Source organism: Ambystoma mexicanum, chromosome 11, assembly GCF_040938575.1.
Source record: "Ambystoma mexicanum isolate Mex_15411 chromosome 11, UKY_AmexF1_1, whole genome shotgun sequence".
Taxonomy (NCBI): domain Eukaryota; kingdom Metazoa; phylum Chordata; class Amphibia; order Caudata; family Ambystomatidae; genus Ambystoma; species Ambystoma mexicanum.
This window is the reverse complement of record NC_090934.1, coordinates 1,404,513,662-1,404,529,958: the sequence shown is the minus strand read 5'-3', so window position 1 is coordinate 1,404,529,958 and position 16,297 is coordinate 1,404,513,662. Positions and strand designations below refer to the sequence as shown.

Sequence of the window (16,297 nt, the reverse complement as noted above, 5' to 3'; positions counted from 1 at the left end):
CCAGCAGAAGCACTTGTGCACAGATCACAGCCTGCACGCGGCAGGACTGGTGCCACCTGTAGAAGGTGTGGAACAACACACAAAGTGGCGGGGGTGGGTCCCGTGTGCCCAATGGGGATTAACTGAGGGTTACTAAATGCAAAAAGGGGGCTTCTGTAAAGGGCATAAACCTCGACCTTGTTCGAGACTAAATAAACGGACATTTAACAAGTGTCTAGTGGGCACGAGTGGGAGTGGGGGGAGGGGTTCTCATTACGCATCCGTGAAACTGAAAGACATTCAGTGGAAATGACACAGGTACAAAATACAAGTACTTTTTGTGCATAAGTGACACACAGCGCCAGACAAGGGCAGCTCTCTGTGTTCAGGGTGCACACTGTCCCCCAACAAGGGCAGCGATCTGTGTTCAGGGAGCGCACTGTCCCCCAACAAAGGCAGCTCTCTGTGTTCAGGGTTCACACTGTCCCCCAACAAGGGCAGCGATCTGTGTTCAGGGTGTACACTGTCCCCCAACAAGGGCAGCTCTCTGTGTTCAGGGTGCACACTATCCCCCAACAAGGGCAGCTCTCTGTGTTCAGGGTGCACACTATCCCCCAACAAGGGCAGCTCTATGTGTTCAGGGTGCACACTGTCCCCCAACAAGGGCAGCGATCTGTGTTCAGGGTGCACACTGTCCCCCCTACACGGGCAGCTCTCTGTGTTTAGGGTGCAAACTATCCCCCAACAAGGGCAGCTCTCTGTGTTCAGGCTTCACACTGTCCCCCAACAAGGGCAGCGATCTGTGTTCAGGGTGCACACTGTCCCCCAACAAGGGCAGCCCTCTGTGTTCAGGGTACACACTATTCTCCTACAAGGGCAGCCCTCTGTGTTCAGGGTACACACTATTCTCCTACAAGGGCAGCTCTCTGTGTTCAGGGTGCACACTGTCCCCCAACAAGGGCAGCCCTCTGTGTTCAGGGTGCACACTGTCCCCCAACAAGGGCAACGATCTATGTTCAGGGTGCACACTGTCCCCCTACAAAGGCAGCTCTCTGTGTTCAGGGTGCACACTATCCCCCTACAAGGGCAGCCCTCTGTGTTCAGGGTGCACACTGTCCCCCTACAAGGGCAGCGATCTATGTTTAGGGTGCACACTGTCCCCCTACAAAGGCAGCCCTCTGTGTTCAGGGTGTACACTATCCCCCAACAAGGGTAGCGATCTATCTTCAGGGTGCACACTGTCCCCCTACAAGGACAACTCTCTGTTTTCAGGGTGCACAGTATCTCCCTATAAGGGCAGCTCTCTGTGTTCAGGGTGCACACTGACCCCCTACAAAGGCAGCCCTCTGTGTTCAGGGTACACACTGTCCCCCTACAAGGGCAGCTCTCTGTGTTCAGGGTGCACACTGTCCCCCCTACAAAGGCAGCCCTCTGTGTTCAGGGTACACACTGTCCCCCTACAAGGGCAGCTCTCTGTGTTCAGGGTGCACACTGACCCCCAAAAGCGGCCTTTATGAGCTCGCAGCCGGAGGGCAAGAGTTTACAAGATCCTTCCTTCCCGTTGGATATTTACGGGGTCAGTAACACATGTGCTGGGCAGGGACGCTGGACAGGCGACGGCTGGGCTGAGGGTGGCATCTGGGCTGAGGGGACAGCAGGACTTTGAGGAGATATAGATAGGGAAGGCGGTAGGTTGAGGGGGCGGAGCTGGAATAGAGGGTCTGAGGAGGCAGCTTAGAGCCGCGGTGTGTATATTGCATCTGATCCGTGCAAATGATTCCTTTGGGCAGGAGAGGTGTCAGGTGTAAATGGGGCTATCGGATGTGTTCAAGGGGGAAGGGAAGCTGCTACACCGGGATGGGTGTGGGGGGGGGGGGGGATGCTGAAAAGTGAACCAAGAAATGCAGGGGAGTTGGGTCAGATGGGGGGCTGAAAGTGAAAGGTGCATGGACCAGCCTTGCAGGGGACACCAGACTCGGGGCGAGCTGAAAAGGTGCACCCTAGCTTCATGCAGGAGAGTCGGAGGGGCTTTTATTTACCTGTGGCATGGAAGAGGAGCGCCAGCAGCAGCAGCCGCTGGAAGCCATAGTCGAGCATGTTCGGAGCGGCGGAGGAGCGAGAGGGCAGGCGGAGTCTACGGGCGTGAAGGACGCGCGGTCGCGCAGAGTCCGACTGCAACCTGCGCTGCGAACAAACCAAGCCTGCTCAAGATGCGTCCGAGGGGCAGCCTAGCCTGCAGACGGCCAGACCTTCTCAGCCGGCTCCCCCCGCCCAATGGGAGGCGCCGCGGTGGTCCGTGCTCCGCAGGCCGCCTTCCCATTGGTCGGAGGCCTGTCTGGAGCGCCGGGGGTTGCACGTGCTAGGGTTGTTGTGCGCTCGGACGGCCGCCAGAGGGCGTTCAGGCGAAGAACACACGTTGTCCCGTGACAGGTTTTCGTGACAATTTGCGCAGCGCATGAGAGGGGAATGCATTCAATAAGAAAGGGTGGTCTTGCAGAATGCACGGCCCTCCCGCACCTTACGCAGTAGGACATATTGCAGGTGCAGGACTGCACAGCGTATAGTTCCCATGTGGAGAATGCTAGAAAGAGCCACGCTCAGAAACACGTACTCGTAGCAGATAGCACACGCCTCACCACAGTCTGGAATGATAGAGGAAAGTGTCATAGCAGTACCCTGAGAATAGTAATACGCAGTGGTGCCCTGTGGATTTTTTAATGGTAGAGACATGATTACCTTGAATATTTATTTATTTATTGCTCATTTATTATGCGCCTATACACGTGTGTCTCAAGGTGCAATAAGGCAAGGGGGGCTGGGGTGGAATGATCCTACTAGGCCTTGTACATTCTGATCGCGCAAGTGCAGGTTATTTGTAACGCGCTTAATCCCGGGATCGGTTTCAAGCACTGATCCGGGATTCGAGGATGCGGGGCTGGGGCGTGGGGGAGAGTCACCAACAGTGCACAGGAGCTTTTTCCAAAACATTTTCATGATGCCTTTGCCCACGATACATGCAAGTATAAACCCGGGGGAATACCGAAGAGTTGGCCTAAGTGTTCGCCCGCGCCGACTCGTGAGAGAACAGCAGTTTCCTACTAGAAATGTGTCAATATTTGTGTATAAATGTTCCTTTTGAAACATAAACACTGAAGGCCTGTTAAAAACAAGCACTGGCAAAGCCAACATTTTTGACTTGTGCATGGTATTGGGCCTTTGCCAGGCACTGCTTTCCGATGCCCAGGTACTCGCACCATTTTGCACCTGCTCCCATCAATGGACAGTTAATACCACTAGAGCAGTACCTGGCAAGTGCCTTGCCCATGCCTACACAAACTGTTGGCATTGCCAATGCCTGCTGTAATCATGTCTTTGCATAGGCACAATCACACTTCGAGATCCGGATTTGTGAACATTGTGAAATAATATGCAGCATCGTAAAAAAAAGTTTTGTGTCACCTACTTACGCCAGCCATTTAGTAAAACCTACCATTGTGCTGTAGTTGCAGATGCTTTTATTTTATTTGTGTGAGAGCAGCTGGGTCTTGATTGAAGCAGGAACAACTTACACACCACAAATTCAACCGTAACCACGGTGTCTTGCAAATCTGCACTGGTCACTTAATTTCATACAGCTGCATGCCAAATCAAACAATGACCACAAGCAGGTGACCATTCTTTTGTGGAAGTGCAGTAGTAAAACCTGAAGCTATTATATGCTTATCTCACTTCGCATTATAGTACTTGTATTATTTCACTCACAGGAGAAAAACAGGCATTGGCAAAGCCTGCAGTTTTGGCTTTTGAGTAGTCATGGGATAGGCTTTTGCCAGTCACTGCCATTAAGGCACTACCCGCTACAATATGGCAACAGGAGGACATTGTTGTGATCACATGGGATTGCGAGAGCTGTGCCCGGCAAATGCCTATCTGATACCTACACACACACACCAAAAATATTGGCTTTGGCAAATTTTTTTTTTAAGTAGACCTCATTGTAAAGAACAGATCAAATTGAAGGAGTGGGAGACACGCTTGGCTAAGACATTTTTATTACACCAGTAGCTTATTTTCAGCAGCAGCTAAGACATTAACACATCAGCAGACTACTTAGAAATAATGTTGGTAGATCAAAGTTTGATGTTATTGGTTGATCGAGCTAACTCAGAGGTATACAACCTGTGACTCTCCAGATGTTTTGGACTAAGACTCACAGGATCCTTCACCGTTGACTATGCTGGCTAGGCATGATGGGAGTTGTAGTCCAAAACATCTGGGGAGCCATAGGTTGCAGATCCCTTAGGTATTTTTAACAGATCCCAGGAGGATGTGTTTCGGGTGGGGAAGAGCAAATAGTGGGTGGGAATGACTATAGGAATGTTCAAGCCCATGGACAGTGTAAGGCAGTAACTCAAACATTCCAATGCGAAAGAATGGCTTCTGTGAAGAAACAAATGCATTGTTGCCGGGAAATTGTGATGAATCTGGCAATGCCATCACTTCTTTCCCTGGGAAAGTCCCTCTCCATTTGGCCGGGGTAAGGCAGACGCTACCTGATCGTGACTCTGGGGTGGCTATCTGTGGGAGGAAAACATGAGGGTAGATGACCCTCATGGGATACAGAGAGACTCGCCAGGTGAAACATGGTATCCCCCCTTTCCCTTAGAAAACACCTATGGCATTTTGTAATGTTACTTTAGAACCAACTTCTGTTTTTCCCCCAGTGTAAAATATGGGAAGAAAATGTGATGAAGAAGTTGACTGAGAGCATAGTGATCACTCCTCTAACCAGACTGACTGGTCTAGTCTTTTTCCCTGATTGACTAGCCGCAGAAAATACAAAAGGCCTGGGCAAGATCAAGGAGGGGAGAATCCACTTCCAGCCAGGCTGTACGGAAGCCTAGCTGAGGATGTAGCGAACAGATGCTGGCTGAAGCAAGAGAGCCGATCAAGGAGGAGGGCCTCCCTGACATGCTACCTGAGCCAACCGTTAGTCAGTCCCTGATCGGGCCTGCCACGGAAGAGCAAACTCCCATCCCACAAAGAGGATGAACGGAGAAGCCTCCACGAGAAAGCAAAACCAACCGAAGAGCAAGCGGCGAGGACGCCGCCAGTGACAGACAGTATCTGAATGCTATTGGATGCTCCAGGGAGGACCACGCTGCCCAAGAGTTGTGCACTGAAGAAGCAGATACGCAGGCATTCAGGAGGGTGTCGGAGGTCTGGAAGCTGGCAGGCAGCAGTCGGAGAAGGAGAGTTAAAGGAGCTGGGACTCCAGCAGGGACCAGAAATTTCCAAAAGCAAATAGACATTTGGCAAAAGGAGAAACCCCGCTGTTTGGAAGAAATAGTGAAAGTCTATATTCCATAAAGGGACAAACAAAGTCCTTGCAGGACAGTATACCAGGCAAACCTCGGATCCACACCCACATAAAAGTGAACAATATAAGAAAGTCCTGGCAGGAGAGTATACCAGGCAGATGGCATGAATGGGACCCTGTGATGAATTCTGTGGAGTTATCACTAAAACCCAGCATAAAGTCTCCTCCCATGTGGCCAGGGGAAGGCAGACGCTACCTGATTCTAACACTGGGGGTGGTATCAGGGGGAAGGATCATATGGGAGGAGACGGCTATTAGGGGGAAGTGGTGACTCCACTAGGAGAGACACAGTATTCCTCTTCTTCTGAGGATGACGCTGAAATCATTCCCACATATTTAATGGCATACTATCAATGTGCCAATCCCTCTAATATCAATGTTCAAAGAACCTATTATCAAAGGTCAGTTAAACAGAACAAAGTTGGTGCCTTAGAGACTAAGGGATTAAAGATGAAAACCTTGAATTGTCATAATTCTGCCTTAACGAGAAGTCCTCATTATAATGTGAAATTGCAGACTCTTTCCACAAGCTCCCCTTACTCTAATAACTCTCAGTTTATAAAACAGTTTGACTTAATTGAAAATAACATGGAACAACTTAATGTTACCCATTCTTCTATGGACGTCAGTTCCCGTAATGCTGAAAACACCGGAACGAAGAAGAGGAGTTCTGAAGCGATGAGGACTCAGAATGGTGAATATTCAAAGGCGCAGTCTAGTTGTTACCAATTAAAGCACCTGAGCGGGATATTTAAAACCCAAGATGAGACCCATCTGGGGGAAAGCAGGAGAGGAAGAGAATGAAGTTAAAGCAGAGGAAGAAGGTGGGGCAGCAGTGAATGGCCGTGCAGGAGACGCAGCTGAGGACGCTACAACCATCTGAAGTGCAGAGGCAGCCACAGAGTGAATCCCACTAAGAGGAATCACCCAGAGAGGTTAAAACCAGAAGAACTGCAGACTACGCACAGCAGAAGGCAGCGTACTAAGAAGAAGCCAATATGAGAAGGAGGTGCGCTTCTGGAGCAGCGTGGGGCACACGGTTCAAGCCGCAGAAGATCAGCAGAGCTGTCCTCGCTCACAGAGACCGCTGCGCAACTTACCCAAGGCTCGCAGATGCAGGAGAGAGAGAAGACTGAACACAGAAGCACATCCTCAAAGAATGACAGCAGACCCAAGGGCACTGTGAAAGCTGTCACAAAGTCATAATAACTATTGACAAATCAAGGCAGAACTTATTTACAGAATACCAAATAGTAAAAGAAAAAAAAGCTAAGTGGCAAAGAAGGAAGTTCCCCCATAAAGCACTACAAGAGAGGAACATTTATAACCAGTACTACTCACAGGCAAAGAGGCTGTCAAAAGGCTTTGGGTGAACAACCACTGGGGAAAACCTCTTACGAATACTATCCACAGGTAAGAGGTTATGAGAAGTCCATATTAAGACATCCACTGGAAAAATATTACAACCAGCATTACCATTAGCCAAGAAGTTGTGAGAAACCTGTAAGAAAGCAACTAAAGCATAAATCCCCTTTGGAGAAATATACTTTTGGGAAAACATATATCTCACCTTGCCACCAGCCAAGTGACTGGGAAAGTAGACTAAGGCGACAAGGGCAGAACTCTTCCTTTTTGTGATTTCAATTGGAGGAATCTTGTAACCTAAACTAACTTTCAGTCAGAAGGTTATTAAGGGACCCTTTGACAATACACCTTGTATATTTCGTTCTCAGTTCAGGGAAAACTGGTGCACAATAAGTAAAGAGTCCAGAAATTATAAGAAGCGGCAGTTGTTGGTTAAACCTCCTTTCAAGAGAGACTGGTGTGGAGAAGAATCAACATTGCCATCAAGTTTGAAGTTAGTTGTAGGAGTTTTGTTCTTGTCAGGCAGGTATACTGGGAAAGGTATTATAGTAGTTAGTCCTGGCAGGCGAGTGGACCAGGAAAAAAGATGATGGTTTGATATCTTTGTGGCAAAAACGTGTATGGTAAGAACTTTTGTTGAATGAAGATAATTGATGTACTTTATCATTTGTTGACAAACAGTAGCATCACTGAGACAAATTGCTTTGTGTTATTCTGACACAAGTGTTTTGTTTTAAGAAGTATTGAGAAATAGTGATGTGCTATCTTGACAAGAAGATGTTTCTTTTGAAGAAGGTGTTACATGATAACAGAACCATTGCATTTGGTTTTGGAACCAGTGTTTTGAGGATAAAGTCAATCATCCTTGCAACTGGGATATTGTGGAAGACATTGGGCCTCATTGCGAGTCCAGCTGTAACCGAGGCGGTAAAACCGCCTGGTTACCACCGGACTCATATTACCATTCCGCCGCCGCGGTTCCCGGAATTACCGGGGCATTACAACCCCGGTTTTCCAGGAATCACGGAGGCGGAATGGTGTTAATCCCCATTCCCATTGAGTCCTACGGGAGTCAAGGGAATGGGGATCATGGAAACACCGGCAGCATCTCGTAATGCTGCCGGTGTTTCCTCGTCCGCCTGCAGGCGGGCGGTGTTAAACCCGTCAGGTCAAACCTGGCGGGAACATCACCTCCCGCCTGCAGGAGTCGGGATCAGGCGGTCCGGAAACAACAGTGGCGGCGGGTTTACCGCCACCGTCATTTCCGGACCGCCTGATTTGTAATGAGGCCCATTGATTTGTTTTGAACTATCAACCAACAGTGATGTAAAGGACATATGATGTTTATCCAAAAAGGACACTGGGGTTGAAAAATACTTTTCTATTTCTTTGAGCAGAACTTTGCTGAAACAAAACTGTAATCTAAGCATTTCTGAATTGATCAGAGGAAAGGGAATACAACACTGGTTGCATGGAGTGCTTTCAAAGACATTTGAGTTTGAATGACAAAACTGTTTTGTTGAACTAAAAGTCAGCCATATTTTCCTTGGATAATTTGATTGTGTGTATTAGTGTGAGGGCCAAAAGTATTTTGGACACTAGGTCCCTTTTCTTTAGTTTTAGTTTGCTAGGTCGGGACCTCTCTGCTAGGTTGGGGAAAGTTTAACAGACCCCCCTTTTTTACTTTGAATATATGGCAAACTTTGAGAAAATCTTACCTTTGTGTCTCTCACATTTCGGATCCCCTACAGACCCGCACCCAATTGTGTTACCTTAAGGAGAAAGCTCAAGAGAAGATACATACCCCTTGGGAATGTGAACTTTGTACGTGTTGAAGACAAGGAATTTGGGATACCCAGGAGAGGGGACATATAAATCCTTGTGACTGTGAATTGTAGAAAGCGGAGATAGGCTGAGGGGAGTGTCATACCCCTTGGCATTGTGAAGTGTGGCAACCTGAGGACCGACAAGGGAGGAAGCATACCCCTTGCCACTGAGCATTGTGAAGCTAAACGGAGGGAGCCATTCTTTTAGCTTGTGAGAAATTGAAAAAGCAAACTGGGGGGTTGAGGGGGATCATCCCCTCTGGAATTGATTTGCAAGGTGAACAAGAATCATCAGAAGGGAGACCATCTCCCTGGAGGTGTGAATACCTTTTTATGGAACTCTATTTTTGGCACTTTGAACTTTAAAGGTTGGCTGCGGACAGGCAGCTAGGAGACATTGGGCCTCATTACAGGTCGGGCGGTCTGGAAATAACAGTGGCGGTAAACCCGCCGCCACTGTTAATTCTGGACCGCCGATCCCGGGTCCTGCAGGCGGGAGGTGATCTTCCCGCCAGGTCTGACCTGGCGGGTTTAACACCGCCCGCCTGCAGGCGGACGTGGAAACACCAGCACCATCACGAGATGGTGCCGGTGTTTCCACTTCCCCATTCCCATTGAGTCCTATAGGACTCAATGGGAATGGGGATTTACCGAATTCCGCCTCTGGAATTCCCGGGCCACCAGGGTCGTAATGCCCTGGTATTTCTGGGAGTCACGGAGGCGGAATGGTAATACGAGTCCGGCGGTAACCAGGTGGTTTTACCGCCTCGGTTACCACCGGACTCGTAATGAGGCCCATTGTTCCTTATCCCTTTTTATTGAGTTTATAGAATGTGAGGGTCAGGCTACGACACTAGGCACAGGACAGAGAATTTTACTTGGATATTCTGAAATCAACAGTTTCATTAGTTTTGTTGAGGCAAGGAAACCCCTGATTGTGGTAGGGCGAGATACAATGTTCTCCAATCCCCATTTCTTTGGTATTAAACTACCCTGACAACCCTGTGTCCGCGTCTTGCTTTTGACTCCTCACAAAAGCAAGTTTATTGCATTCTAATGACTGGGATGGTCTAGTCAGTTCCTTAGAGCTGGTAACAAACCCAATTCTCTCTGAATGACAACAAAGTTGCAGTTTATTTGCCCAGTTAGACAATTTACATAATCACAAATATTTTGTTATAAAGTCATCCCCCAATTTTCCATTGGCAAACACTAATACAAAGTAACTTATTCCACCGAACTCTAAAATTCCCATTGGATACTTTCATAATCTACACCCCTTTTGATGTGCAATCTTCGTTCCTTGTCAGACACAATGTATTTTCACATGATACATATATTGTTCATAAATAACCATGTGTGTTATTATTCATAGCATGTGACAGAAACCCATTAACCTCAGATGGTGATTGTACATGGCTATTATTCCTTTGGAACAACAATAAAATTCAAACCCACCGGCATCTTTTAAAATACATTTTTATTGAATTCATAGTTTCTTACAAACGTTTATCAATTCCTCTAAAATTCATCTAAAACAAAAGTCATCAGAATAAGAAACTCCTCTAATGAGCCACAATAGCATAACAAAAAACATTTCTCACAATTAGTCCCTCATTTTGCACCCCAAAAGGATTTCTTTCAAGAAATGTATAGAAGCGGAAATTATGCCAAAATCTTCGCCACCAAAAAGAATTGTCAAAATCTGGTCCACCTCTTCACAATGTCTTGAAGTCAGATAGTCTCCCAAGAACTTTGTTCAACACTCAGTCAGGCCCTTGCATCTGACTAGGATATGCCAGAGTGTTTCGACCTGGTCATCATGGCTGCAAAATCTACACTTATCGGTATCTGATTTACTGCACCTCTTCAAGACTTCATTGGTAGGGAACAGGTACAATCTTAGTCTCATGAACGGAGTTCTGTACCACGGGGACTGAAAAAAGCCTCAGGTACCGGGGTCTTTCACCAAAAGCCTTAGTCTCAATACACAGTCCGCATTGCCACCTATGAGAGCTTCTATCCTCAAGGGTGCTTACCCAAACTTGAGCCCAGATTTTCTTCTTAACCTTGCTTGGGTTAGTTAACAGGAATTCTGAGCTCACTCCCAGTGATTCTAATAGAGACTGACATCTGTCCTTCCATTAGACCAATATGCCTGGCTCCCTTCCTCCCGCTACCTGGATAAGTATTTTGAAAGGTAGAGCTGGGGGCACCAGTAAGGACTTCCTAAATAGTGAAAGTGCCTTCCAAACGGTTTTTGCATATAGCGAAATAAGGCCAAGTTTGTACCTTATTACCGAAGTTGCCACTGAACTTGGCAACTTTAGAATCTTTCTACAGAAGGTCCATTCCAAAGATGCCCAAACCTTAAAGGGTGTGAAAAGAAAACCTTCTGCTCCAAAAGTCAGGGACGGGGAAACCTTTGCCTTATAGCTTGGGATCATCATCTTTCTTATTGTTAATTAGTGCACCCATGTAGTTCTATGACTGGACTTCCACTAACGGGGCATCTTCTAAGAAGCATTTATGTCCCGATAAGCCACCCTTACTGCTACTGGATCTTGGTTTTTGCTAGGTTTATTTCTAAGCCATTCTCCCTCATGCACTCCTGCAGCACAATAACGAACGTAGCAGTCCAATAAGGGTCTGATCTCACAGAAGCAGATCATCGGCAAAGACCAGTCTACCGATCTTACAACTGCCTCATTTGAGGGGGAACGCATTCACCCTGTCCAATGCAATAGATATATCTGACAGAAACAGGGTGAAAAGGGTCGGGGCAAGCGGGCATCCTTGTTTCAGCCCTCTGTCCATGGAAATGGGGCTCGATGGTAAGCCTTGGGCGTTGAGCCTGATTCTAACATTGGTGTTCTGATATAATTCTCTAATCGCAGATAGCACGCTCACAGGGCAGTTCCACTGTTCCATTTTACTCCACAGTGGCCTCAATGAAGGCCATATATATTTGTGTCCCCGTTCCACGGTTATGCCCTTTAGGATGTTCAAAAGAAACAAGTTTAGGTCAATCCGCACACCCTTGGTAAAGGCTGTTTGTCTCGGATCGCCTCTGCCTGTAGATGCTGTCCATTTCTGCAAATGTGACATTAAGATCCCCCAAAAATATTTCCCATTGCATCCAAGAGTACAATGGGGCAATCATTTTCGGGGTCCGTCCCATCTCCTCTCTTGTGGATCAGGACAATCACTGCCAATTTCCATGAAGTTGGGATAATCTCCGATCTCAAGATTTTGTTAAACAAGGGATGCATAAGGGCTACCCATTCTTCTGGGGCCTCTTTTAGCATCATATTGATAATGCCGTCCGGGCCAGAAGCCCTTGACATGCTGGACGTCTTGATGAGCATGAACTAATCATGCTCATCAAATTGTAGGGACCAGCCCCCCCCTTTTGTTTACACTTATCCAGCTGAGATCCATCCCATATGTCAAAGGTTTTCCCATAGGAGTCCAGCCATTTATCCTCTGATACCATGTTGGTCGTCATCAACCTATTCGCACTTCCTACCTGATTAAGTAACTCCCAACTTGTTTGCGCGTCTCTTCTTACTATTGAGTCATGGATGGCTTCCGATTCAACCTGCAGTAGCTTGGCTTCATGGGCTGCTGCCAAATTCCTAAATGTGTGTTTCCTCTTAGCCATTAGTCTACCTATTGAATCACCTTTACTTTGTTTCAGTGCTCTAAAGTCTTTTCTCAAACGGGTCTTCTCTCTAGCTATTTCAGCGTCATAGCTGTGCAGAGGGTCTTTTCTCTATTTCTCATGGGGATGGACTTTATTCTGAATTTGTGTAGAAGGTGGGCTTAATTCACTGAATCTCTGCCCTCGCCTAGTTTACCAAGTTTAAATTGCAGGCCTCTAACATCCCCTCTCCTCAATCTTAACTTATTTGCTCCATTAGAAATCTCCAGGGGAACGTTCCATAACTCTTTTTTTGCGAGGCACACCCCCTATATTGCAGTGACAATTTTAATATAGAATGATCACTATATTTCTTCTGCTGTATGCTCAGGGAGATGATTTGCTTGCTAAAAAGTGGGCAAACAAACACATGGTCCAATGTGGTCTAAAAGTACAATTTGACCATGTGGATCCCGGATTATTCCCACCCTCATCATAACCCTTGACCATAGATTGACCGCAGGCCTCCATTAGATCCAACCAATCCACTGCCCTCTTGTTAGTACCACGACTATTTCCAACACCACCTCAGATGAGACTAGGCACATTTAGATCCCCGCCGAAGCAAATACCCTCAATTGTGAAAAAGCTGTGATATTTATCAATAGGAATGTTAACTGATTTCAAAAGTCTGGGCAAGTCAATCGCCCTAGGGTTCCAATAGATGTTTATGAGGATCAAACGGGGTCCAGCGTTAGCAAACCTGCTGAAGGCCCGCCTACCTGACCCACCAAAGCAGGGTTATTATAAGCATGTTAGCCATCATAGATAGGTGCCAATGATAGTCAGGTTTCCCCGAAGGAAAAGAAGGAATATGTTGGAAGATCTTCATACGTTTTCCCGGTTTAAAATTAGGCCATCTTTTAGGCATAGTAGTCTTTCCAATCTTAACTTGAGTGGAAGTTTGTTCTCTACTGGGACATCCTGAGACCTCTTCCTCCTTTTTTCGACTTTGTGAAATTTAATCAGGTTTACTTCTTGAGGAGTTTCTCCCACAAAACCTGCTCCCTTATGCTGTCCATCCCCTTTTCTCAAGGACAAAACAGAATTTGACAGCCTTTTTCAGTCAATTTGCATTCTTCGATCCTCCAAAGTCAGACATTTCTTTCCCAGTCAATCCTTGTTTAACACATGCATCCGGATGCCCTTGGGCCAGGTGCGCTTTATAAATAAATAAAATACAAATACAAATACATGACAAAAGGACATGGAAGTAGCATCTTCCGAGAGATTCCCACCTTCTTGAAGTGAGCCCTGGTCCTCTTCAATGTTCTAGTCGTCATGGGTTGTCCAAATGGACAGGTTAGAATCCACCTTCTCCCTTGAGGTTAGGAAATCTTCCCTCAATGGCACCGACTTTGCAAGATTTTGGGGAACTTCAGGGACCGTTCTCATCTCTCTCCTCCTCGCTGACAGCATTCTGTTTTGCCCTGGGGCAATTGGGAAGGATGTAGTGAGATTCTTAAAAAGTCCCTCGGGCCATTAGATATTTTCTTTGGCTTGCTTACTGCCTTGGGTTTGAGAACACTAACCCGCTTTTCACTTGTCAGAGGACCTTCCACCCTTTTCTGCATCTTCCACTTTTGAAAAAAAGGGAATGAGACCTCACACCCTAGTTGACGTTTGAGTAGGTCCTCACTGAAGGGAAGACTCAAGGCCCGTCGCTTTCCCCTACGGTCTGGGTCTCTCTTACCTTTGATTGAGATTGAATAATTTCTTATCCACCAGGCCCTGTGGGGCAGGAGGGGACTTTAGTGGTAATTACCGTCTCAGTGTTGGAATCCTTAGTAAGTTCCTGACAACCATTTTGTATGTCTAGATTCCCCAATGAGTGTGATTTCCTCACATAGCCTTACTTACCATCTCAACCCACACAATCATTAACCCACAACCTACTTATTTCCCTCAAAGGCCAAAAAACTCTGGGTCCTCATGTGGTTTGTTTACTAACCCTTCCATCATCCTGCCATGCAAGAATCTAGGTGCCCCCAAGAAAATTGCCTCTCGTATCTACAATTCAATCTGACTGTTATAACCCTGAAAAAATGGTTTTGCATCCTGCTCTCCTCTTCGATAATATTACAGCCGGCCTTTGCAGCTCATCACCATCCCTATATCGGCACCTAGGTCATCCAGCTCTCCGAATCAGGCAAAAAACCCATTCCTGCGAATCCAGCTAAACCCCTCTAGGATGCCTCCATGTATCCACAAAGAACCCCATAGTTCCCAAAACCCTAAATGTGTCTGCAATCTAAACCATTGTTGAATTGTTGAATTCCCTCATGTTAGTTCACCCTTCATTGAATTCCTCTTCCGTATGCAAAAAGCTCCCCACTACACACTTCTAGCCGTTACAAATTGGACATTGTGCAATACATTGTATCCATGCTACTGCTACCCATATTGCTGCCTACCCTAACTCTAAAAATGTTTCCAACTAAAACACAAAGTAACACTCATTAAAATGTGAACACATGTTTAGGGACCCAAAACATCCACTCAAACAACAGTCAATGGGTGAGGAAATCACCAAGCCACCCCCAGAAGCTGGGTGTCCCTCCTCACTCGCCATCTGTGAGAAACCTGAAGGGGTCTCGCCCGCTAGTCCCCAGAGATTTGTCATCTATGTGGCCAGGATACGCCCATTGCTATTGGATCCAGTTCCTGGGGTGGACCAGTGGGGGAGGATCACCCGGATGGGGCTCTTCGGGGAGTGCAATTGGACACCGAAGGGTGAGACGTGGTACCTCTTCCTTATAACCCCTTTTCTCCATCCTACCCAATAGGATATTGAGAAGCTCTACCCCTCTTTTCCAACAAGAATGCTTTCCTACATTGTGAAAGACAAAGGACTAACACCAGATTCGTTTAACTGACTTGCCCCAACACAAGGGTCAGGCAGAGTCAGGCAATTGACAATAATGGTACACACCTGAAGGGCCTTTCTCTTCCCCATAGGGTTAAAAGACAGAGCCCAAGAACACAGCTCGAGCAAGGCCGAATGCACGAAGAACAAGCTATTCGGGACCGGCAGTTCAAACGGAGAAGAAAGGCAGTGAGACCAGAAAGGATGACGAGGAGGGAATTGCCCTTATCCCTTTCAACTCAGACCTGCGAAGCCTCCGAAAAAGCAATCATAAGACTGGGAAATACAGCTGGTGTGTGGTGTGACAGGTGTCACTGTACACAGGGCCCTCCCACGCAGATAGCCAAGGTGGGGACAACCGCTTGCTGCTGTGGTGCTGTCCTTGATTCTGAGGAAAAAAAATCCAACAGCTCAGCACAGCCAGTGAGTCGGATAGAACTGATAATAAACCGAAGTGTGCTGTGCCCAAGGTTGCAAGTGCCAACATTGTTTGAACTGAGATCTTGTGTATTTGAACTTTGAAAGAAACCTCAGGAAAGGTCCAGGTGCAGAGTGGTCTGGTGCCATGGGGTACTCCTCCATAAGACTCTGACTGGGGCCTTTTTGGTTTTATAGAAACTACAACAATCAAGATGCTTCAGCGAAGGCCGGTGTGAGGTGTCAAAGGGGTCATACGAGGGTCAAGCGAAACCCCTCGTACAATCGAAGTCTTTGACACATTGAGAAGCAACTTGAACAGTGTTAATAGAACGGTGTGTAGCCTGGCTGGGGCTTTAAGGAAAGCCTGACTGGGGCCTGAGACCCAGACTTAGGCAAAGGGAAGAACCCAAGGAGTCTAAAAGGACTGTCAACAGTCCCGCCTTATCCCGTGGTAAAAACCTGTGGAAGGTAGACCCCAGTTGTACTGTCCTGTCCTATGATTTAATGAACATTCCTTTCTTGTCTTGTGAACATTATCCCACAATATATTGTAGCATAGCGGTAAGGACTGGCCATAGGCTTTTTAGTATAGGTCTATTATTTGACTAGACTCCACTGGGCCTGCCTTATTATTATTTGATGGTTGTAGCTTGCTCCCATCTTATATTTAGGTTTAGATTAGGCGTTTGTCCCACTCATTATACAGTTTAATAAACACCCTTGAACTGTGATCACTTGTGTCTGTCTTTACTGAGCCC

The 16,297-nt window shown here is 46.9% G+C and overlaps 1 protein-coding gene across 3 annotated transcripts in view; it reads right to left on the bottom strand.

Annotated features, from left to right (window-relative positions):
- ADAMTS17 (ADAM metallopeptidase with thrombospondin type 1 motif 17) overlaps positions 1 to 2,225 on the bottom strand; it is a 1,111,828-nt gene extending 1,109,603 nt beyond the window's left edge. For 2 of the 3 annotated variants that reach the window (XM_069625034.1, XM_069625036.1), the window contains exon 1: positions 2,019 to 2,225. In XM_069625034.1, the coding sequence (XP_069481135.1) occupies positions 2,019 to 2,076 (58 nt within the window). In that variant the 5' untranslated portion in view covers positions 2,077 to 2,225. The remainder of the gene's footprint in view (positions 1 to 2,018) is intronic. The other variant, XM_069625035.1, reaches the window with a different exon arrangement.
- Between the last annotated feature and the right edge of the window lie 14,072 nt (positions 2,226 to 16,297).